This window comes from Plecotus auritus, assembly GCF_963455305.1.
Source record: "Plecotus auritus genome assembly, chromosome: 9".
Taxonomy (NCBI): domain Eukaryota; kingdom Metazoa; phylum Chordata; class Mammalia; order Chiroptera; family Vespertilionidae; genus Plecotus; species Plecotus auritus.
In genome coordinates this window covers 43736456-43761289 of record NC_137783.1, presented here as the reverse complement: position 1 = coordinate 43761289, position 24834 = coordinate 43736456, and the positions used below count along the sequence as shown (strand labels likewise).

General features: G+C 50.4%; 1 protein-coding gene across 1 annotated transcript in view; it reads right to left on the bottom strand.

Annotated features, from left to right (window-relative positions):
* The window catches only part of HK1 (hexokinase 1), a 61395-nt gene that overhangs the window by 17089 nt on the left and 19472 nt on the right, over positions 1–24834 (bottom strand). The window contains exons 3-9 of the mRNA XM_080688006.1: positions 14536–14684; positions 9705–9824; positions 6834–6929; positions 5873–5972; positions 5578–5761; positions 3900–4055; positions 917–1150 (exon numbers count right to left, since the gene is read on the bottom strand). Of these exons, the coding sequence (XP_080544132.1) occupies positions 917–1150; positions 3900–4055; positions 5578–5761; positions 5873–5972; positions 6834–6929; positions 9705–9824; positions 14536–14684 (1039 nt within the window). The remainder of the gene's footprint in view (positions 1–916; positions 1151–3899; positions 4056–5577; positions 5762–5872; positions 5973–6833; positions 6930–9704; positions 9825–14535; positions 14685–24834) is intronic.

Below are 24834 nucleotides of genomic sequence, written 5' to 3'. Positions count from 1 at the left end.
AGAAATCCTCTCCAACCCCCACCAAGATGGCTCGTTTCAATGTCAAAAAATGTAAAGACTTGAAAAATACAAAGAGTTAAAACCATGACCCTGACAGATAATAATATCTAACTGGCTCAAAGCCTATCCCCTCAGCACCACATAACTACTTCTTGTGAGCCAGCCTCCGTTTTCCTGTCACTAGAACTGGGTGCGAAGGTGAGCACCCACCTGCGAGGCCCCTTCACCTGCACATCACATATCCCGTGGGAAAAGCACCTGCGATTCTGCACAAAAGTCATGTCCTAGGGAGTCATCGTTCAAACTCAGCATGAAGACTTAGCATTCACCTCCGGCCTTTTAAAAGGGAAAAGCCATGTCCTTAGTGGCCTCCGAGGGCTGTAGAAGCTGAGGCGTCCCACAGACAAGAAGGCAGCCCGGGGACGAGGCCCTCATCATCTGCGGGGACCACTTACAACTTACATCTCCCTCTGGCTCTCAGAGGCCAAATGTCGGCAAGGTGCCCGTTTAAAAAGGTAACGTCTGAGGGCCTTTCACAGGAGCTTATACATCAGGAATGTGGGCGCTGCACCTAAGACCCACGCTTCCATGAGGATCAAGGTCCCTGATGATATGAGGACCAGGAAGAGAACTGAAGATGCAGACACATCCCACCCAGTGTTCCTGGCAGCTGCAGAAATCACTAACAAAGCTCACGAAATGAGAGAGAGGACAGTGCCGGGCAAAAGCAACACTGGGGAGAAATGGCTGAGGGCCGGACACTTCCCAAGTGGGCGACCCCGACCTTTCTGCCCAGAACCAGGCCCTGTCTTATCCACCAAAAAAAAACTCCCATTGGGTGCAAAAGCCCGACCTCTGGAGCAGGTCCTTAGCCCAGACGGGTACTGATGCCAATGACAGCAAAGGGCAGACTCACTGTGGGTGCATCTTGTAAAGAGACCCGTCGACACCAACCGTGGTCCGCAGCCTGGGGATGCCCTTGTTATCTCGGAGGCGATTCAAGATGGCGCCCAGCGCTGCAGCCACCAGGTTGGCAGAGCGGAACGAGACGATGGTACACACGTGCTGGACGGCAACACAGTCGACATCGGACGGCTCCACTCCCAGGCGGGTCAGGATGTCTTTGGCATTGTTGAGGCCTTCCTTATTCCTGTAAAGTCAGAGGGCCTCTTGTGAGTGAAGGACCTCGCCGGGCAGCGCAGAGCACGGAGGGCCCAGGGTCCTAGGAAGGTGCCCGCCATTCCCCAGGGGGTGCGGCATGGTGCGAAGGCAGAAAGGAGCATGAAAAGGGGTTCCTCTACAAGAAATACCAGTCAGGCTATGAAAAATCGTGCTCTGCTGGGTGATGACATGCACATGGAAGAAGTGGAGAGGCGAGACCGCAGGGCCTCTGAACAGGTGGAGAGACAGCTGCTCCCACCCGGGGGCTCGGAGTCAGGGGCCCGGGAGAGTCGCCCGGTCTCCCAGTCTGTGAGCTGCTGCTGGATGCTCACAACATTCTTCCTCGATGCTTTCCAATCAAATTGTAATTTTCTGCACACCCGCTTTGTGTATCTATTGTTGAAGTCGTTCCAAGGTACTTTACAGTTTCATTACTATTACAGGTGATATATATATATATATATATATATATTTTTCCCCCTTTAACGTACCATAGTAAAGTCAGATGTTAACAATGGGGAAAACTGCGTGAGAGATTGTGGAACCACTCTGTACTATCCTTGCAATTTTTCTGTAAATCTAAAAATATTCTAAAATAAAAGATTTATTTTAAACATATATACCTATTTTCATTATTGCCAATATATAGAAATATAATTGACTTTTGTATCTTCTCTCCATACACCTTCCTAACCGCTCCTGTTATCCCAGTCACTTGTCTAGCTATGTCTCAGTGTTTCATACAATTACCATCTGCAAATTAGGACAGTTTTACCTCTTCTTTTTTTTTTATTCTTATGCCTGTAATTTCTTTTTTCTTATTCTTTTATCTATTTTTGTTGTTGTTAATCCTCACCTGAGGATATTTTTCCATTGATTTTTAGAGAGTGGAAGTGGAAGGGGAAGAGAAAGAAAGAGAGAAGCATCGATGTGAAAGAGACACGGGCCAGGATCGAGCCTGCAACCAAGGTACGTTGCCCTTGATTGTAATCGAACCTGCGGCCCTTTAGTCTGAGGGCCAACACTCTAACCACTGAGCCACGCCGGCCGGGCTCTTTCTTATTCTTTTAAACACGAGCTAAGACTCCAGGGCAATGCTGAACAAAAACTGTCTTGCTCCTGACTTTAAAGAGAATGCTTCTAACATCTGCCCTTGCAGAATGCTTTTAATAGGCATTTTTGAGAAAGCCTTTATGACAATATACAGGCTTTCTTGAGCTAAGTTCAAGTGGGTTTTTGTTTCTTGGTCACCAAAAAGCCAACACGGGACACAGGCCAAGAGGAAGGCAGGCATTTCCTGACTTTGTCAGTGAGTCTGAAGACAAGCCATGAGCATCCTGCCCCTCCCCTCCCAGCAGCTGACCAGGAGACGTGAAGGACGGGTGGCTGGAAACAGACCCATGCTCCCTGCTTGCAGTAGCTCAGCACCAGTCACTCCTCAGACAAACGCCAGCGCATCCTGTGGCAGAACAGCCGGCCCAGACAGACTCCTTTCCACTTCCATCAGCCTCCTCTACCACCAAGACAGCTCATGCGCATCTACTCCTGCAGCCAGGGCTATGAAGCACTGGCCTCTCTGACTTTCCAGGACCACAGCAGGGGCAGCGGGAACGGCCACCTTGTGTGGAGATGAAAGGGCATTTCTAGCACCAAGCTGGCCCTAACTTTTAAGCAGGAGTCTCCCGACCAGGAATTGAACCCGCGGCACACAGAAGCCAGCCACAAGACCAGAGCCCTTAGCTCGGGGCGCCTGTCTACAACTGCCGCAGGACCAAGGTTACCCTCTTCCCTCTCGGGGCGAAGGCCTGCCAATAGCAGTCTCGGCAGAGAAGTCTGGGTTTCTTATGTTGAGGACAAAAGGTAGCAGTCAGCTGCTGGCTGGACTCTGTTCTTCTGTGTCTATCTGTCCTGTCTCACGTGTTAACCAATGTTTCTCAAACTTGAGCCAGGGAACACGTCTTCTGGCTGCTAACCGAAGTGAGCTGGGTGTTCTTTACTATGCTAAGACACTGTAAATCTCTAAAGGGAGGATAAATATGCAGTATTTCCCAACCCTATTGGCCACAGAGCCCTTTCTTCAGGGAACACCTAACTGTCTTGAGTCGCTAGGGTTCCTTGGAACATAGTCTGGAGAAGGTCCTGATATCCCAAGGAGGAATTCCAAACCCAGGCCCTGGGCTCGGTCAGCTCCTTGTTCACCACTAGGATCACCTCTAATCTCACCCTTTTGTGGGGGAAGGGCAGAGAAAAGGGGGCTGCTCTGTAACTATGTCATCCATGAAGCATATGCTGCTGACTAGGACATTCTTTCTCTTAAAAAAAATGTTTTTATTGATTTCAGAGAGAGGAAGGGAGAGGGAGAGAGGGAGAGAAACATCAATAATGAGAGAGAATCTTTGATCAGCTGCCTCCTGCACACCCTCTACTGGGGATCGAGCCCACAACCCGGGTATGTGCCCTGACCGGGAATCAAACTGTGACCTCCTGGTTCATGGGTCGATGCTCACACTGAGCCACGCCGGCCGGGCTAGACCATTCTTTAATGTGCTGACACCAGGTAGACCAGCCCTGCAGGGAGACCAGCCCAGGGCAGGACAGCTAAGAGAGGAGAGATGGACCCAGGAAGCCCCGGAGCTCTTGAGGGAGAAGCCCACCAAACCAGGACTCACGCGTAACAAGGGACCTGTCGCTCTTCTGCCCCCACGGCCCCCCAGAGAGCCTCAAGAGATAGCACCTACCTTTCAATGGCTGACACGTCACTGGTGTTAAACTTCCCTCTGGTGAGCAGCTCTGGGGTGATCCGCCCTTCGAATAGAAGGCCCTCCTTGGCCATCTTGACCAGGATCAGTCGAACCAGCTCCCCCAGGTACATGCCACTGATCATCTTCTCAAACCTGCAGGAGAAGAGCACCCAGGCACTCGTTAGGCCCTTCCTACGTACCCACCACTGGACAACTCGGGGGAGTGGGACAGACACAGGAGATGCGCCTCGTCCCTCACCACTCGCAGCCTTGCAGGCAGGCAAGACCACACACATGTGAATAAGCAACAAGGGGATGCCAGGGGGTCATGCCCAGGGTGGTCAACAGGAGGCGAGCACCCCAGGGGCAGGCAGGGGAAACGTTAGGACTTAGAAATGAGCAGAGTACAATCACCTCTTACAGAACTTGATGCTATACTTTAAAAAATATATTTTTTTAATTTATTTGAGAGAGGAAGGGAGAGGGAGAGAGAGACAGAAACATCAATGATGAGAGAGAATTACTGTCTGCCTCCTGCACACCCCACAATGGGCATCAAACCCGCAACCCTGGGCATGTGCCCTGACCGGGAATCGAACAATGACCTCCTGGTTCATAGATCAATGCTCAACCACTGAGACACACCGGCCAGGCTGATGCTGTACTTTTAAAGGGCTTTTCATCCTTATCACTCTCTCGGAGATGGCCCAGGCCTATGGGAAGGAGGTGGCCAGGGAGCATTCTCTCCGTTTCCCAGCTCAGCGGGTAAATGGCTTCTCAGAGGGAATGCTGAGTAGATGACAGGCTGAACTGAAGCCATTCCCACGGGACCCCTGTCACTGGTCATGCCCTGGCATTCATGTTCTCCCTCTCCAGAAGAAGAATCTGCTTTGAGGAACCCACTTCTCCCCTACTGACCTCACCCTCACCTCCAGGGCAGGCCTCTGAGTAGCTTAAAGCCCATCAGCTCATCTCTGGACACATTTAGGCACAGGCTGATCACAGAGTGAGCCCCCCTCTTGCCCTCTTGCCACCCCTGGGAGGTGTGGACTCTGTAACTGCAGCAGCCCAGTGCTGCATGGGAGAGACTGCTGAAAATGGGGGTTCAGTGCCATGACGAGGGGCCAAGAGAAAGCCCTCAGCAGAACAGATCAGAGAGGCAGGTCCAAGCCCGGGTGGCTGGCCTGTCCTCTGAGAGCCCAGCTGGCACGCCCAGCGCTGGCTGTGACACAGCAAAACAACCTGTTCCATTCAGAGGCGGGCCCGGAGGCCAAGGATGCTGCTGGACCTGAGCCCGGCCCTCCCTCATCCGTCAACACAGGCACAGAGAAACACCGTTCTCATTGTTCCTGCTCCTGACAGGACCAGACAGGACCGCCCCAGCCACGCTGTGTGGAGGATCCTGGCAGGAGAGAGCCTTGCTGAGTCCTACATGCCCGCCTACCACCCCAAGGACCTATTGGAATGGCCTCTGTGTGACCCTGAGCTTGCAGGAGCTGGTGCAAAGTCCACAGCTGGGTATCTCCCCAAAGGAGTGGCAAACAGTGCAAATCTGATGGGCTTTTCGCTCTGTGGGCTCCGGGCTTTCTGCCCTTTTGGCCCCCACCCCAAATCCCATGCTAAATGTCCCCTGAGGCATACAGATGACTACTACGGAAAGGCGGGTGGGACTCACAGCTGCTTCCCCGGGTTGAGAGACCCCCGGTCGATCTCGCGGTCAAACTCCGTGCGGATGTCTTCCAGGGCCCCGTCGTCCCCAAAGGCCCCCCACTCAGTGTTGATGCACATCCTCCCCTCGTCACCTTCCACCAGGTCAATGTGCCTCAGCTCCTCCATGTAGCACGCGTTGGTGCCAGTGCCTTGGAGAGAGACAAGAGCAGAAGCTGTGACCACACAGGAACTCACAGAGAGGAGGCGGTGCCTCTGGACACGCCGGCTGAAGGAAGGGACGAGGAAACGGGGGACGTTACCGATGATGAGGCCGACTTCACAATGCTGGTCGTCGTAGCCACAAGTCATCATGGTCCCCACCGTGTCATTCACCACAGCCACGATGTTGGCATCATAATCCTGGGGACAGATAACAGGACGTCACCGTCCACTGACACATGGGGGCAGAGGTCACAACCTTAAAGAGAAAGAGGCCTGGCCAGTTTTTCCCTGTGGTTAGAGCATCGGCCTACGAACTGAAAGGTCCTGGGTTCGATTCCAGTCAAGGGCACGTACCTCAGTTGCAGGCTCAATTCCCGGCCCTGGTTGGAGTGCATGCAGGAGGCAACCAACTGATGTGTCTCTCACACAACAATGTTTCTCTCTCTGTGTCTCTCCCACTCCCTTCCATTCTCTCAAAAAAAAGGAAGAAAATATCCTCGGATATTTTGTGTGAGGATTAACAGAAGAAAAAAAAACACACACAAAAAAAGAGAGAGTGGTTTTCATAACCGCCATTGCTCCTGGAGGAGGGGCTGCTTTCATTCCTGCTGGCACTCCCATTAACTGGACCAAGTACAGTGACTAAATTATAGAAACTGCAGTCCCCTTGATTATCTGGCTTAAGATTCTTTTCCGTGTGGATTTTATACACAGAGCCACAGCCCTCTGCAAACCACCCCACTACATCCATGTGCTGGCTGCCCTGCTTCCCACCACACCTGCTCACACGGTTCCCTGCACGGCCCAGCCCTCCTCTGTCACGAGGCGGCCTCCCCTGCCTCCAAGAGCTCTGTGTCAAACCAGCCCCACCTTCTGGACTGAGTCCCCTCACCACTTGCTTCTTCCTGGGCCTTCAAGACCTCTCACGTGATGCCTCAGGTCATGCACGATACGCACCCCACACCCCACTCCCAAAAGCGTTGTTTCAGAACACAGATTTCTTCCCCCACACACACTCCACCTCCGTGTGGCCAAGGCAGGTGGCCTAAGAGAAGTTACCCCGCGTTTTTTGATGGCTTTGTTAAGCAACTTCACCACATCCGCTCCCTCCACTCCGCTCGCTTTAAATCGCTTTGTCCAGGTGATCAGAATGCCCTGCAAAGGAGAGCAGATGGGGTTGGACGAAGAAGGCGGGGAGGCCCCCAGAACTCCCAGGCTCTTGGGGAGACTGCTCAAGGGCAGTGACAAAGCAGAGGCCCAGAGGACCAAGTGGCTGGCTCCAGACACACTGGGTAACAGGACCAGACTGTCCCATTTCCTGTTCACCCTTCTACTGGTGGATTCCTCTGGTGGCAGCCGCCAACAGCATGCAAATCTAGCTGGACGTCAACTGCAGAGCCAGACGTCCTTCAAAAGTAAGGGAAGTCCAGTTATTACTGGGTCACCCTTCCACAGCCCCAAGGAAAGGAAGCCAGAGCCAAACTGAGAAGAGAAAATGCCACGGCAACTCTTGGCGAATGAGCCTCAAAGAGGCAGGTACTGGAGACTTAAGGAAAATGTGGGCTCTGCATGTAATTTATGTCTCTTTCCCAACTTTGGAACTTAACTCCCATTTGAAAGCAACGACTCCACTATTTCTACAATATGACCCATTTCTGTTAGTATACTCATGGAGAAACCTCAAGAAGGATAAACATCCAGTGGTTATTTCCTTGGGCATGTGGAATGGTAGGAATTTCACTTTTTGCTTTACCTCTTCATAGTATTTCAACAGTTTTACAAATTGCTTTTGTATTAAAAAAGTCAGGTACGAGAAGAGGAAAATGACTGTTCCATTTGACAGTTTCTCTCTGAATGGAGAAAAGTCACTGTAAGTAACGTGGCAGGGCTGGGAAGAGCTGCTGTTCAGGCCCCTCAGCCGGGGGGAGGGAGGGTTCTGTGTGGCATGGGCTGCCCCACTCACTGTGAAAGCCACACGGCCTGGCCTGTAGGATGTACGGAAGGGTGAGTACTTGGGATAATTTGTGGTTCTTTGCTCAGCAGCAGCCCGCACCTAAACCAGGCATTCCAAAAGCCCCTGGACAAAAGGTTCTTCCCCTCACTGCCCCCCTCCTTCCCCCCAAACAGACCCCGAGAACATGGTATTGTGGAAAGAACATGAGGCTGGAAATCAGAGACCGGGTCCTATTCCAAGTCTGCTCATTTCCTTGTGGACAGTGACTCTCTGCGGGTCCCTTTGCTCGTCTGTGGAGTAAGGCAGCCAGTCTAGATTCGGACCATCTTGAAGGTCCAGGCAGCCTTGTAATCAGAGTCTGCAATCCACTCGGGTCCTGGCAGGTAGCACAGCCCAGCCGAGGAAGCCCTCCAGGTGGGGTCCAGGCCTGCCCAGGGGGCTTCTGCCTTTGGCTCCTTCTCTGCCCACAATGCCCTTCTGCCAGGCTTATCTGCTCCACCCTGCGAGGATCTTGTGGCCCGTGATGCCTCCTTTCCTGGAAGACTGTACCTTCTGGGGGGCAGGCCAACCCTCTGCTCGCGGTCTCTCCTAGGGCCTCGCCCAGCCAGCACAGGGATGGCGCTCCGTCAGTAGCTGCTAATGCATGAGCGACATCGAGCACAGTGGCTTCATTCCCACTCTCTCAGTGGGGAAGGGTGTCCCACACTGTCTCTGCCCAGGGAGGGTGACTGTCACATCTCAGTGACATGTGGTACCGACAACAGGCTTTGTGAGAGGTCTGGGAAGACACCTGGCGGTCAAAGTGATCTAAACACCTTGGAGGTGTAGCAATATCAGATACCAGAGAGAGAAGAGGAGACGGCAACATCCCAGAGGCCTTTGCATGGTGTGTGTGTGTGTGAGTGTGTGAATGTGTGTGTGTGTGTGTGTGTGTGTGTGTGTGTGAGTGTGGGGGGTGGGGGGTGTGAGTGTGTGGGGGTGGGTGAGTGTGTGAGTGTGTGTGTGAATGTGCATGTGAGTGTGTGTGTGAATGTGTGTGTGTGAATGTGTGTGTGTGTGTGTGTGAGTGTGTGGGGGGTGAAGGGTGTGAGTGTGTGGGGGTGGGTGGGGGTGTGTGTGTGTGAATGTGCATGTGAGTGTGTGTGTGTGTGTGTGTGTGTGTGTGTGTGTGTGTGTGTGGTTTTTCTGTCTCTCTACGTAGAAAAGGAACAAGGTGACACCTATTTAATGTGTATTCCTGCCACACGCTACGGTACAATGCTGTCACATGGTATGTCTGAGCGCATCCCTGCTGAACCCGTGAATGAACAAGTGACAAACAGGAAGGTGGTGCATACCACCTGGAGGTCCAAAGGAGAAGCAAGGGCCTCTCTGGGGCTGGCGCCGGTGACCAGCAGATGCTGTGGGGGTGGCACCCTAACCAGGGCGCTCTAATGAGGATGGCTTCCGGTACACAAACACCACATCCTGCAACTCTGACCCAGTGCTTCCCAACCTCTCTCCATCGCTGAGCCTACTTTTCTTACCTTCACCTGCCTGACTTTAATACATGGTTCTCTCTACCTGATGGCCACAAATACCATCACCTCACGTTCATGCCTACAAAGTTTCTAAAAAAAAATGTAAGACGTGCAGCCTGGCCAGTGTGGCTCAATTGGTTGAGCACTGTCCCATGCACCAAGGGGTCGAAAGCTCGATTCCCAGTCAGGGCACATGCCTGGGTTACGGGCTCAATCCGCAGTAGGGGGCGTGCAGGAGGCAGTTGATCAATGGTTGCCTCTCATCAATGTTTTTCTCTCTCTCCCTCTCAAATCAATTAAAAAATTTATATATATATATATATATATATATATATATATATATATATAGCATGCAGACCATCCCATAAACAAAAGGGAAAAGTAGTCAAGAAAAGGGGTTCGTGAGCTTTTGCCCTCTGGGTTCTACCAAGCCTGGGAATCCCAGAATGAACTTACCTCATCTATTCTCGATTGCCGACAAGGGAAAGAAAATGTGAGTCCCACAGGCAATTTCTTGTCCTTGATTTTTTTTTTCTCCATGAAGTCTCCCAGGCACTCGGCGACATGGTCAAAAAGCTGGAGAAAGCAGAGAGCAGTCCGGAGGGAGAAAAGCAGTTCAGGAAAAATGTGAACAACACGGCACCCTGAGGCCCAGCTTGAAAAGCCACAGTGAGTGTGAACGGTAGAGACAGTCCCTTAACACAGCCTGCCTGCGGGCCAGCAGGGCTGAGGGAGCATTTCAAACCCTTCAGATAGAACTGCCCTCTTAGCAATCCCTAACAGGTATTATCAGGGTATTTAAAACATGAAAAATATTTTAAATATTAAAACTCATAATTTAATTTTTTTTAATTAAAAATAATAAAAAATCAGCTCATCCCTCCATGTCACACAGTCTCCACCAGCCACCCCGGTGGAGTGGCCGTCTGCCCCTTCTCAGAAGTCATTACTCCCATCTCCATTTCCCCAGATGTCTCTATTGATCTACCTCCATCTGCAAATCCCGGAAGCTCCACGAACAGTTCCACAGATGCTAGTGCACTTGAGTGGTTTAGCAATCTTCAGATTGCCGTATTTTTACTTTTTCCGGAAGTATCATGGACATGCCAATAAAAGGGCCCACGTCCTAAGTGCAGAGTTTACTGGGTTCTCACAAGCTGTATCCACCTGTGTCACCAGGTATTAGATCCAAAAAGATCAAGAAACACATGCTACCAGCACAGACACCCCCTCGTGTCCCCTCCAGTCACAGCCACCACCACCACCAACCCCACGAGGGCCATCGCCAGCCTCCCTGACTTCCAACACTGGTCCTGCCTGTCTACTACGTGTGAATGGAATGACACTGTGCCCTCTTTGTGGGTGTCTTCTTTCACTCTGTTACGTGTGTGAGTCATCCACCTGCTGTGTGTCTTTGTAGGCTGTTCACTCTCACTGCTGCATGGTATTCTAAGGGGTAAAGAGACCGTATTTAGTGGATTGCGATTTAAGCTCGCCTGCTCCACCACACACTGCCTGGGATGTGCACACACATCGTAGGATTGATTATAAAGAGCCTGGAACACTGTTTCCCTAGCCTCTGAACTAAGTCTGTCAGTGATGGAGGCTCACCACCATTAAGGCAATCTTTTGGGATCTAATACCTCCCTTCCTCTCTAAAATGTACCCAGAACCAAATCTACTGTTTCATATGTGTTCTGGCCAGAGTTCTTAGTTGAACTTACTTGAACTAAGAACTCCCCTTTTCCTTAACTCTATACTCCACAGCCCAGGTATTAGCCCGCCCCCATCTTCTTCACACGCTGTCATAGCACCAGACCTCCCTCATGTATGGAACTGACACAACCACGGAGCTTCCTGAAGCCCAGAAGAAGGCAAGGCCACGCCACACGGTCACAGGCAGCAGACTCAGGCCTCCTCCCAGACACGGCTGTCTGCCTGAAGGCTTTCCTTGCAGGGGTACCCTTGAGAGGGGACCAGAAGTCATTATTCCCATCTCTATCTTTCTCCAGATGTCCCAGATCTAGCTCTAAAGTCTGACTTATCTGCCAGGGTAAAGTAAACCCTGTCAATTTGGATGCAGGAGTCCCTGTCCCTGAGTCGCTGGGACTCAGGCTATGCCTGCCGCTGGCAGCCCCAATGAGGAGACACGTGGCCACCTTCCCCGGAGGCCCGGCTAAGCTCCCTGTGACCTACATCTCCAAGAGATCTAAGCCCACAGCTAAGTCCACCAGCAAAACCCCCCCCCCCACCCCCGCATCCACACTCACAGAGAAGGCTGGCAGGCTGCAGAGCGGATTCACAAGTGGGGTGCACTAACCAGCCCCCCCACAACTGAGCCAAACATAACCACCCAAAGTGCTCTGTTAAGAAGGAAATGCCGTATTTGTGAACTGTCCACAATCCAGGGGCTCCAGGAGACGGGAAGCCACCCCCATCTCAGGCGAACTATGTCTGGGACCAACCAGGGAAGGAAGTTGCCCAGCCTCTCTGCATTCAAAGTTTCAGAATCTGAAAAACATTATTTTTGTCTCTTCTGACAACATGCTAGTTATTTTAAAAGTCTCCACACAGAGACTCAGTTCCTCTGACAAAGATGGCAAACAATCACTAAAAAACCTAAACACTTCTTATTCAAAATTCCCTAAATTAAGTAAGTGATGTTTTATGATTGTATTTATGCTTCCAAAGTTAAAGCTTACAATTGCATTGAAACTAGAGATACTGTGTGTGTGTAAAAAGAGAAAGGGGAGGTTAAAGCAAATGGTTAGCAATTTGGAAGTCTGCACCAAGGGTTATATGGGAATTCTTTGTGCTTATCTGAAAACTTTTCTGTAAGTTCAATATTATTTCAAGTAAATGGTTTACAAATCTATTAAGAATTCCTACACATTTCAAAAGGTGTTATCACAACGCCGAGAATTCGGCACTGTTCAGAGTCTGTGAGTCTAAGTTGCTTCGCGGGCAAAACAAAGCCCTTAGTTTTCCAGAATACTCTACAGGTCAATGCGAGATCTCAGAAAAATGGACCACCCAGTAGTTATTTCTAACTTCACACCAAACTTCTGCAACAGAGGTTCCTGTTTCATCCCTATTTTTCAGCTGGCAACCTTCTCCCACATCCCCTGGACTTGACCGCCTTGCCCACAGCCCTCACATTTCCTCATCACCAAAAAATTTTTAAATCAATAAAAACAAGACAAAGACAAAACCCAGACTAAGAGTGTTCCATGCTGGTAAAGTGTAACATCTGGAACCAGACTGCCTAGGTTCAAATCCCAACTCTGTCACTTATCCGCTGTGAGACCCAAAGGGCTAGTTATTTAACATCAAGCCTCAATTTTCTCATCTGTGAAATGGGACTAGTAATACCTACCCAAGAGGGTTGTTGTGATGATTAAGTTAGTTAACCCACAGTAAGTGCTTACATTAGTGACTTATATATAACAAACGCTATGTATTTACTATAATACTACATCATCATCATTATCATCATCATCTTTCTTCTTTGCAGACCGGCTGAAAAGGGCAGAGGAGAAAACAGACAGCAGGAAAGAAAGTGAACCTGGGGCTGAGAAGATGGGGAAGGAGGCTGGCAGAAATGAGGTCCCAGAGGCAGCAGTTAGAAGGAAGTCACTATGGCCCAGCTGGTGGCTCAGTGGTCGAGCATCAACCCATGAACCAAAAGGTCAACGGTTCAATTCCCAGTCAGGTCACATGCCCAGGTTGTGGACTCAATCCCCAGTAGGGGTCATATAGGAGGCAGCTGATCAACGTTTCTCTCTCATCGATATTTCTCTCTCTCTATCCCTCTCCCTTCCTCTCTCTAAAATAAAGAAAAAATATTTTTAAAAAAAGGAAGAAGGAAGTGAACATGGCTAGTATGTACCTGTGGGACAGACACCCCCTTAATTTGCAAACCCTGCCAAAGCACACAGGAATGTCGTAGCACATGGGGACAGTCCCGGGGTGAAGGCAGCAGGCAGACGTGGCTCAACCCAAGAACCATGAGAACAGGGTGTGCCAGATCAGTACTTATTGCCAGATGGAAAGAGCAAGGATGCCAACCCGAGCCTGCTAGCCACTGCAAGGAGGAGCAATGCAGCAACCACGGGGCGGGGCTAGGAGCCCCACCCGCTGGCAGGGTTCACGCACACCCGCGGGATGAATGGGCCAGTTTCTAAGGGGGGAAAGCTCGAGACAACCCATTTCAGTGGCTGCCTGAACCACTGGTGGTTCATCTGTTCCAATGACAGTGTCACGGCCTGAAAAGCTCTCAACCAAAACCCTCAGAAGCAGGTTAAAGGCCGGGCTTACCCCTTTCTCAAAGAGGCAGGGTGCTTGCTCCAGTCCCCTCAGGTTAATTTAGGAACAGAGTGGAGTCAAGAGGAGGTGGCTGCTGGGCCTCATGTCAAAGTCTAGCCCAGAGCAAATGGGTTTTCTGGAGAAATTAGTCATGGACCTTCATGAACACACCCTCCCTCAAGCAAATATTTGGCGATCTCTGAATCCGTACCTTGGGTGGCAGCTATGACCCAGGAGGCGAGCTACAAACTGGAGGAGCCAGAACATCCACAGGAGTAGGGGCTTACAGGATGCAGACATGACTGAAAACCTGACCAGGGACTGCCTGAACCCGACCACAGGGTCCTCAGCTAGGGACCCACCACTCACTGCAACCAGGCGGGCAGGAGAGGGGTGGATGGGTCCTTCTGAGCGTGAGCACGAGCGTGGCCACGGCCCCCCAGCCAGCAGGTAGCCCTTCCAGGGGGGCGCCCTGAAGGGGGTGGGCTCTGGTACCAAGTGAGAGAGGCGGGGACGGTGATTTTCCACTTAAGGCCCTGCCCAATTTGCTTTTTGCACCCAGGACTCAGAGGCTATTAAATCAGGTGGCCAGGATCCCTTGATTCGCCCTGGGGCTGCAAACTAAAATTGCTGCTGCCTCACAGGTGCCAGCCACACCCTAGGTGGTGAGGTGGGTGAGGAGGCCAATGACTTGGAAGAGGTGTTTTGACCCAAGGGCTCTGCTAAACCTGTGCTGAGGAACGAACCCCAGGATCCTTGGGAAATGAATGCTTTTATCCAACAGAGCTGCTGGGCCTCCCTCTTCACACTCCCCGGCCCATGACAGTCCCTGGAGCCCCATCCACCAGTTTACCCAGGCAGTGGGTCTCTTAGGGAGGTCACACCTTCCCCCAGGAGTCCCTCTCCACATGCATCTATGACGGGCTCCTTCCCGGAGCTCAGGACACCAGTGCTGTGGGGTCTGGTTCCCGGGGGGACCCACCTGGCTTCCACTGCCGTGCATGATGTTCTCCGGAGTGTCATACACCTCAGACTCCATGTGAACATTCTGGTTCTTCTCTAGACTCACTTGCACCCGCAGAATTCGAAAGAAAGACCCACCAAGGTCCAGGGCAATGAAATCTCCCTTTTCTGTTCAGGGAGAAAGCAGGTATTGAGTCAGATTCAAGTTTTATGAAGGCCCCACACTTTGCCACTTCTCCTGTTGTCCAACCATCCCCTCCCAGAGGCACAGCACTTCCGGCCAGGCATCCTGAAAATACTCACTGAAGTACAAAATCCCACCCCATCTTTCTCTAATTCCTGACCCTTTGTCAAAAACAGCACCACTATCCATACATTAAAAATAAAACTAGCATTTCAACTCAGCGAAACCCTACCTCTGAGATCATCCCATAACTTAGGTTCCTCCCATGTCAGCTCAGACAGGATTACAGCTAGGCCAGAACTCCATTTATTCCTCAGGGGATTTATTATTATTATTATTATTATTGTGGTAAAATATACATAAAATTTGGCCTGGCCAGTGTGGCTCAGTGGTTGAGCATGGACCTATGAATCAGAAGGTCATGGTTCAATTCCCAGTCAGGATACAATGCCAAGTTGTGGGCTCAATCCCCAGTGTGGGGTGTGCAGAGGCAGCAGATCAATGATTCTCATCATTGATGTTTCTCTCTCTCTCTTTCTCTCTCTCTCTCTCTCTCTCTCTCTTTCTCCCTTCCTCTCTGAAATCAATAAAAATATATTTAAGAACCTATATAAAGATATATACATAAAATTTACCATTGTAACCATTTTTAAGTGTACAATTCAATATACTCCCAATGTTCTACAATCATCACCACGGTCTATTTCCAAAACTTTTTATCACCCCAAACAGAAACTTTATAACCATTAAGCAATAACTCTCCATTTCCCCGCCCTCTAGTCCCTGGTAACCTCTATTCTACTTTCTGTCTCTATAAACTTGCCTGTTCTAGATATTTCATATAAGTGAAATCGTAGTATTTGTCCTTTGGAGTCTAGCTTATTTCATTTTGTATAAAAACTAAAGGTGCATCCATGTTGTAGCATGTGTCAGTACTTCACTCCTTTTTGAGGCTGGATGATATTCTACTGTATGTATACATCACATTTTGTTTATCCATTCACCTGTTGGTGGACACTTGGGTTATTTCCACCAACGGATGTTTTTAACAGAAGTCCCTGTTGATCACGTAAGAGCAAACTGGCCTGATATCGTTGCATTCCTCAGGACCAATGTGTGCAATCACTGGGGTGGTCTCAGCAGAACAGAGAACGATGATGGGACTGTATGCCAAGACCACCATACAGCACCAAAGGTGGTGGTCATCGGCAGGATGCCAAACCATTAAGCCACCATCAAACATTACCTTATTTCTCATTAGTTACCCCCACATGTGCTCCCCAAAAATCAGTTAAAATCTGTTAATTTGCCCAGCCAGCGTGGTTCAGTGGTTGAGCATCGACCTATGAACCAAGTCACAGTTCAATTCCTGGTCAGGGCACGAACTTTTAAAGCATAAAAGGTTTTAATTTTTATTAAATACAATTTATTTTTCCTTTTGTTGCTTGTGATTTTGGTGTCATTCTCTATGAAGCCATTGCCAAATCCAAGGTCACAAAGATTCACACCTCTATTTCCTTCTAAGACTTTTATAGTTTTAGCTCATCATAACTTTTAAGTTAATTTTTTATATGATATGAGGTAAAGGTCCCGTTTCATTCTTTTATATGTGGACTAAAGGCCTGGTGCACAAAATCCGTGCACAAAATTCGTGCACGGTGGCTGGGGGGGGAGGTCCCCCTCAGCCCAGCCTGCACCCTCTCCAATCTAGCACTCCTTGGGGGATATCCGGCTGCCCGTTTAGGCCCGATCCACGTTTAGGCCAGCCTGATCGCCCCTAACTGTCCCCTCCCTGCCGGTCTGGTCGCTACTAACTGCCCGCCCCCCACCGGTCTGGTCACCCCTTACTGCCCCCCTCTGCCGGCCTGATCACCCCTAACTGCCCCCCCTGCCAACCTGGTTGCCCCCAACTGGCACCCTCCGCCGGCCTGGTCGCCTCTTACTGACCCCCTGCTGGCCTGGTTGCCCCCAACTGCCCCCCTCTGCCAGCCTGGTAGCCCCCACCGCCCCCGCCAGCCTGGTCGCCCCTTATGGCCCCCCTGCCAGCCTGGTCACCCCACACAGCCTGCTTATTCAGTCGTTTGGTTGTCCCTCACTAACCCCCCTGCCGGCCTGGTTGTAGGCAGTCATCTTGTGAGGGTGTGACGGTCAATTTGCATATTACCTCTTTATTATATAGGATAGATATCCCAGCATCATTTTCTTTGTTCTTTAGTGCAAATAATGAAAATGTGGTCTGGTAAACAACTATAAACCACTTGTGCATAGGGAAATCATAGGCACAAAAGTGAACACCATGCTAGGATAAAATTACGAATGTTTTCTTCTTGTTTCAATATTTTAAAAATTAATTTACTGTTTTAATGTTTAAATAAATACTTTTTCATGTTTTACACCGGCTCTTCATCATAACTTTCAAAAAAATAGCATAGGAAATATTTTGGTTGCCAGCTTGGTGGAAAGTCTCATTTTCAGTCGACTCAAAGGCCTAAGTAAACACAAGTTCTTGTGCTCAAGTCCCAGGTGATGGAGGCGGAACCTGCTTAACGGTGTCAGTGCTGACAGCAGTAAGAGCTTTCTGCCCCTCATGCAGGAAGGGGTCAGGCTTCACGCAGTACCTTTCCAGGACCCAGGCCTAAAGGTTTCCAAGCAGGGTGAGTGAAAACGACCACAGCCACCTATGACCCAGGAGGAACCTGGCCTTAGGGTGCCTGGGGCCGGCCCACACTTCTGCAGCTCTGCAGACCCCGCCCCGTGCGTCCCAGCCGCCGATGGCCGGTCCACCCCGGCTCGCTGCTGCTCTGTGTTTTCACCAGCACAGGTCAGCGGGGTCCTGGGGAGTTGGGTCAGAAAATGCAACCAGAAAGGGTGGCCGTGAGATATCAGGACAATTCCAAGTACTGGACACTCCACACACCGGGAAGTGGGGATGGATGATGTGCGGGCGGCTTTCCCTGGAGGCAGTTCACACAGGGTCACTGTCAAGCCCAGTGCAGCTCCCGGTCCTTCCCTGAGCAGTGACCCTCGTTCCAGGGCGTGTTTGTGCTCAAAGAAATGGCAGTTGTCACCTCTTCTATAAATCACACTTGCAGCTCAGGAAACATGGGACAAACATTAACTCCCTTTCTCTGTTTATGGATTAGGAAGCTCCAACCAAACCAGCTGAATGACTTGCTCGTGGTCACACCTGTGGCAAGGCCAGGGCCCCTCCCTTTTCTTAGTCACCTGTATTCTTGTAAATACTGTGATGCTCATTATTTTTCATGGGATACTAGAAGCCCGATGTATGAAATTCATGCATGGGTAGGGTCCCTAGGCCTAGCCAGCAATCAGGGCCAATCTGTGGGGCGGCGCCGGCCCACTCGCTAGCCAGCCCGGCCCCCCGCCACCACCCGCTCGCCTGCCAGACCCAGCCTCCGCCACCACCGCCGCCGCCGCCGCCGCCGCCGGTCACCACCCTCTGTGGGGCGACCAGCGGGGTGATTGGGGGCGCCCAGCTGGAACCTGCCTTGGCTGGCCTGGGGCCTGCGGGCTGGGGGCAGCTCCTGCGTTGAGCATCTTCCCCCTGATGATCAGTGCACGTCACAGCGACCGGTCATTCCACCAGTTGTTCTGCTGTTCAGTCGATTTGCATATTAGGCTTTTATTATATAGGATGTCGTATTTTCCTTAGTTGGATGATAAGCAACTTTAAAGAAAGAGCAATTTAACATACTTCCCTCCTTCCCCCAGTACTGAGTCCTGCACACAGCAGGCCATCAGCAAGGTTTGCTGCTAGTTCAGTAAGAACAGGTCAGACACACGGTCCGCTTGGTCCCATTCTCTGCCACACAAAGGACAATAAGGAATGACTTCCGGTAAGGGCAACATGGTATCTGGTAAACTTTGTTGCCTGTCTAGCATCTCTTTAGGTAACTCCCTTCCTGTTTTATAGCTGAAGATGGGGTAGAGCTGCCCGCCCCACCCCCGCTTCAGCTCCAGGGGACCAATGTGTGACCCAGGAGCATCCAGAGTCACCCACCGTGCCACAAGGATTGGTTCAGGGTGGGCACATGACCCATGCCAGCCAATTGTCACCCTCTCCAAGACCATCCCTGGGATGGCCAGCTCTGAGGTGAGGTGTCGGCTGGGGCTGCAGGGCTGTCTCCACCTGAGGGAGAGGTGGCCTGCGCAAGAAGCCAACAGAGACTGAAAGAATGTTAGGCAGAAGCCAACTTATGACTAGATTTCCCAGTTATATGAACCAGGAAAGGGCCTCCTTTGCTTATACAAACTGGAGTTAGATTTCTTTCAGAAAGCTCCCTGGTTCAATTTTGTTTAAATCCTCACCCAAGGATATGCTTATTGATTTTTTAGAGAGAGAGGGAGGGAGGGAGGGTGGGTAGGAGGGAGAAAGGAACATCAATGTGAGAGAGAAACATCGACCGGTTGCCTCCCCTACGCACCCTGACTGGGGATTGAACCCGCAACCTAGGTATGTGTCCTGACCAGGGATCAAACCTGCAACCTTTTTGGTGTATGCGACAATGCTCCAACCAAGTGAGCCACCAGCCCAGGCGCAAGTTCAATATTCTTTATTAGGGAATACATCCACCAAATACTTGCCCTCATAACAAAGGGGTCTATCATCCCCCTTTCCCTCAGGTTGGCACCCCAATTCAGACCTGTGGTGTCCAGTCAGCCCACTGCAGAGGCACCAGAGTTCCATCTGTGAGCTCATCCACATCTTGGGGGTATCGGGATCGGGTGAGACAGCCTGCCTTTGCTTCCCCCTTTATCCACCTCTCCTGCTCACATCACCACAAGGATGCCAGTGAATTCTGAATAACTCTGAATCTTTCCTCCAGGGTAGACATACACACTTGGTAGGGGAAAGGGGGTCCTCTGACTCGTCCCATAGATTGGTAGGCCTTCCCAAAAAATTCTTACACGGTCAGTTATTAAATTACAGTAATGAAGAGGAGGACCATGGCCCACTGTAACTCTCATGGTGGTGTGCAGTTTCCAAAGCACTTTTACTTGATCCTCTTCACAGCCTGAGGCAGGTAGGGCAAGGATTCTCGTGCCCATTTTACAGGTGAGGAAATGGAATCTTAGGAAAGTTAGCTGACTTCTCCGAGGTCACACGGATAATGAGCAGCAGAGCCAGAGATTAATCCAGTGTTCTAGGCTTTTATTTATTTTTCTTTTCATTTCAGCCTCTTTTTGTAGTGGTGGGCTTTTCCTCCAACGTCCTCTTCAAATCTTGGGCCTCAACCTTCCTTTCTGCTGCTGGTGCCTCCTACTTACGACTTCTTCCCACATTTCCCATCTCCACCAAAGCTCGGAGAACGGCTCTTCTAGAGGAGGCTCATTAAACGAAGCATCTGAAGGGCCCCTGGCAACTGTCCACTTTCTAATGACAGCCATTATTACCAGCGAATAACAGAAAACAAACATGGGACAGATGTCGCTCTTGAGTCCAGGCCTGTGCTGGGATACAAGGCAAACAGAAACGGCGCTTTCACGAAATGCCTACCTTTGCCTTGCTCAGTGAATTAATTCTGAGGTACGAAGGCTTTCCCTCCTGTCTGCAATCCAGAAACTTGATGAGTAAAAAAGCAACTAGAACACTGGACATTCCGGAGATTTCACAGATGGAAAGAAGTTTGAGATAATCCAACCGTCTTCTCAAATAAGGAAACTGAGTCAGAGATAGATAAGTGTCCAGCCCAGATGAAAAGAAAGTAAACATTTCCCTCCCTTTGGCTAGAAAGTAGTACTATGTATATAGAGAGCTCAAAAAATTAACAGTGAAAGAAAAAGAACTAACAGTGACTGCACCACAAATATTTTTTAAATTACCCTTTTGGATAGACTCGCAGGGGTCCTCAACTTTTTAAACAGGGGGCCAGTTCACTGTCCCTCAGACCGTTGGAGGGCCAGACTATAGTTTAAAAAAAAAAACTATGAACAAATTCCTATGCACACTGCGGGCCCAGGACGAGTCGGCTGCTAAGCAGGATAGGCAGCGGCACCCGGCGGGCCGGATAAATGTCCTCGGCGGGCCGCATGTGGCCCACGGGCCGTAGTTTGAGGACGCCTGGATAGAGCATGCTAGGAACCATGAAGCTAAAACAAAGAAATATTCAACTCAATCTGCCCTCAATAGCTGACAATATACCTGGTATTTATAACATTCTTAAGGATAAATGAGAAGAGAGAAGAAAAAAGAAAAGGTTTTACAAATGAAGCAGAGTGACCAGGGTCTCTGGAGGGAGACTGGACAGCACTAAAAAGAGACTTCTGTTCAGCCACGTCACCAGAGTAAAAAGGCTTCAATATCTTCCTTCTTTTATTTATTATCCGTACCTTTCCTATTCCAAGAAGGACATGCAGCCACTAAAAGCCACCTTAGGGTTTACAATTTTTTAATGTAGAGATTACTGAAGAGTAATTAAAGAAAAACCACTACCCATAAAAAAAATGTCCAAAGATTAAAAATAATAATAATAAAAATGGGCCAATACAGTTACAAAAAAATCAGTAATTTTCCAAACTCTGAGCCCAGCCCACCAGGTGAAGGTCGGCAGGAAAGGAAAGGTTTGTTTCTCCCTTTCCGTGGAGGTCACTGCACCACTGGAGGGGCAGGAGCAAATCTCCGTGGGGTGAGTCCAATCTGTCCTTCCGTGGTTTGGGACTACTACTAATTCTGTTGCTCACTAATTACACAGTTGAAGCAGTAATTAATATTCCAGAAAGGGAACAGCACCATGGTTTACTATGAAGGAGACCAGCATTCTGACGACGCCCAGGGACCTGCTGGTCCTTGGTTGCTAAGCAAGCAGGGTAGGGGAAGGGGAAGGCACATCTGTCATTAAGGGCAGGGACTGGGCGCGGGTCAGGTCTCCGAGGCCTTGGCATCAATGTCAATGTCAGGGTGGGGCTATCAGGGCCATTCCAAGAAGAGTGTGGGCCCCAGGGCACCTGAACTGAACCCGCCCATGAATGAACCCACCCATGAACATTAGGAACAGCCACAGGGAGAAAGGCTACAGGGTGTGTTTGGTTGCACTGTTGAAGTCCTAACCCTTACACCTAGAAACATGACCTTATGTGGAAGCAGGGTCTTTGCAGAAGTAATCAAGTTAAGATGAGGTCCTTAGTGTGGGTCTCATCTGACTGGTATCCTTAGAAGAGGAAAATGCCATGTGAAGACAGAGGCGCACAGGGAGAGCACCGTGTGATGACAGAGGCAGACTGGGGGACACAGTGCAAATCAAGAAACACCCAGAACACCACCAAAAGCTAGAAGAGGCCAGGAAGCGCCTACCCAGAGTCTCAGAGGGAGCCTGGCCCTGCTGACACCCTGATTTTGGACTTCTCGCTTCCAGAACTGTGAAACAGTGTGTTCTTGTTATGAAAAGCCGCCAGCGCTTCCTATGGCAGCCTTGGAAACCAATACAGGGGCAAAAGACAGTCAGCAGGGTGAGGGGCGGGGCTGGGAGGCGAAGAGCACTGAGGGCAGGGGGCGGGCCTAGGCCCTCTGCACAGGACAGTGCACGTCAGGGTTTTGGTTTCACCTCCTCCCTCTCCTCCTGTTTTTTGTTTGTTTTTTAATCCTCACCTAAGGATGTTTTTCCCATTGTTTTTTTAGAAAGAGCGGAAGAAAGGTGGGAGGGGAGAGAGAGAGAGAAACATAGAAACTTCGACATGAGAGAGACACACCGATTGGTTGCCTCCCGCATGAGCCTCTACCAGGGCTGGGGAACTTGCAACCAAGGTATGTGCCCTTGACCAGAAATGGAATCCTTGATCCTTCAGTGGGCGGGCGGACACTCTAACCACCGAGCCAAACCAGCCAGGGCTCTCCTGTTCCTCACGCCGCTCTGTGCTCCTAAGAGACGGCCCTGAGCATCTGGCCCCATCCACACTGGAGAAGGAAGAGGCTCAAAAGGAGTCTTGGGGCCCAGGCTCCTGGCTCCCGTCCCACAAACCCTAGGACAGTGACGCCCAGCACGGCTTAGCGCCACACCTGTCATCACTCTGAAGACACCACTGATTGCGAGACACATCATCGTTTCACATAACGTGAAGAAAGAAAAAATGCTGCCAATAATAACTATGAGATGTGATTATTGTACAATACATTAATGATTTCAGAGATATTCAAATAAAAAATTACCTAAAAATAGATGAAATATGGGGGGGGGATCAAAGAGGTTTGGGGAAAAAGCAAGTACGCCAGGTTAAGCTGGTTTCTTTCCCTCAAGACTGTATTATTTGGTGTCTGTTATGAATTCATCTCTACGACAGGGCTGCAGAATGCTGATTTCCCCAAATGAGTCTGAATTCTGAGCCTTGTTTTGAAGAGCAGTTGACGGGGCAAATGGCTAGCTTACTAGTGTACTTCGATCACAGGCTGAACCCCTCAACTTGGAAATGATTTGGGAGAGGGTGAGGGAGAGAACCCCTGCTGACAGCGGGGTCTGCGGATGGGGAGCTGGCTGAGGGGCGAGGTCAGGAGGAAGGGAAGGCATCTGCTCCTTGGATGTGTTAGTCTTAGGCTAATAACACAGAATCAGGTGCCCTGAAGACATCAGGTATCCTTCTGAGCTCTTCCAAGGAAAGGGGAGCCATGCCCACCCACCTCCCACCCCTCCTCTCTCAGCTGGCAGCAGACACAGCCGCACCTCTCCTACAGAACTCCACTAGCTAATCCGGGAAAGGCTCCAATGCTCCCAGATGTGAGTACCATCCAGGGCTGGGAAAAAGCAGAGGTGAACTACAAAGCCAGGGACATCAGAACAAAGCCCAGGGCACATCACCGTCCAGCCACTCTGATGGCCAGAATCTCTTTGGTAGTTAGTAAAACCCCGAACTGCTAGTAACCAAGACCTCAAGGAGAACCAAAGGATGGAGGTGGAGTCGATTTTAAATAGTCAAGAGCCATCAGAGATGCAAATCCCAATGTGTGTGCATGGAGCAAAGTCCACCGGTGGCCACAGAGCGCATGCTCTTCCTTCGCCTGGGAACCCTCCAGACTTCTAAAGGCCGCTGCAGGCACAGCAGGACTTTCCTGCAAGCCCTGCCCTTGCCCATCTTTTCTGCACATCAGCTGCCACAGCTGCAGTTTTCCTGACATCCATTTTGCAGGCTGCATGCCAGCTATCCCAAATCCCAGCTTTACACGAGCCTCCGAGCAGGGAATGAGGGCCGTACTCTCAGGGCGTGTACTCAAAACCCCAGGAGAAACTTGACTTCCTTCTTCCTTCTCTCACATACAGGTGAGTCCCAGCCTAGAGCACAGAACACAGCTCAGAGCGGGATTCCTGCCCACACTGGGCAGGCCCTGCAAAGCACAAACTGCGGGTTGGCTGGACAGAACAGCCTCCGTGAGCAGGCCAGGATGAGCCCTTTCAGCCTCTACCCTGCCAAGTGCAGGGGCTGAGTCCCCCCTACCCCCAAACCCCCCCACTCCCCTCCCCACTGTGGGGCATGGGCCATACAGACATACTAACAGGATAATTTTTTTCTTCCATTCTATCACCCCTGGGCTTTCCCTGCTTTGGGGCTACCTTGATTTAGCATCTATACAATTTGTTCAGATGGGGACTTGAATCTCCCCTCTGAGTCTGAGGCCCACCAGTCACTAGGATTGCTACTTATTTGAAGGGAGGCCTTGATGCCCTGATGGAGAGATTCTCCTAAAATGAACTCTTCATTTCTTCTGGAGCCTTTCATGTTCTGGTGACAAGCATCTCTAAGATCTTTTTTTTTTTTTTTTTTAATATATTTTATTGATTTTTTACAGAGAGGAAGGGAGAGGGATAGAGAGTTAGAAACATTGATAAGAGAGAAGCACTGATCAGCTGCCTCCTGCACACGATCTACTGGGGATGTGCCTGCAACCAAGGTACATGCCCTTGATCGGAATCGAACCTGGGACCCTTCAGTACCCAAGCTGACGCTCTATCCAGTGAGCCAAACCGGCTAGGGCATCTCTAAGATCTTACACAGCATCTGTAAGATCCACAAATACGACCGTTTCTTATCACAAGCTACTAGACAGTCAGACCAATGAGGGCAGGTCAGCCTTGTCCAACCATGGTCTCCCTAGTGCCTGACACATGGTAGCTGCTCTGTAGACCTTTG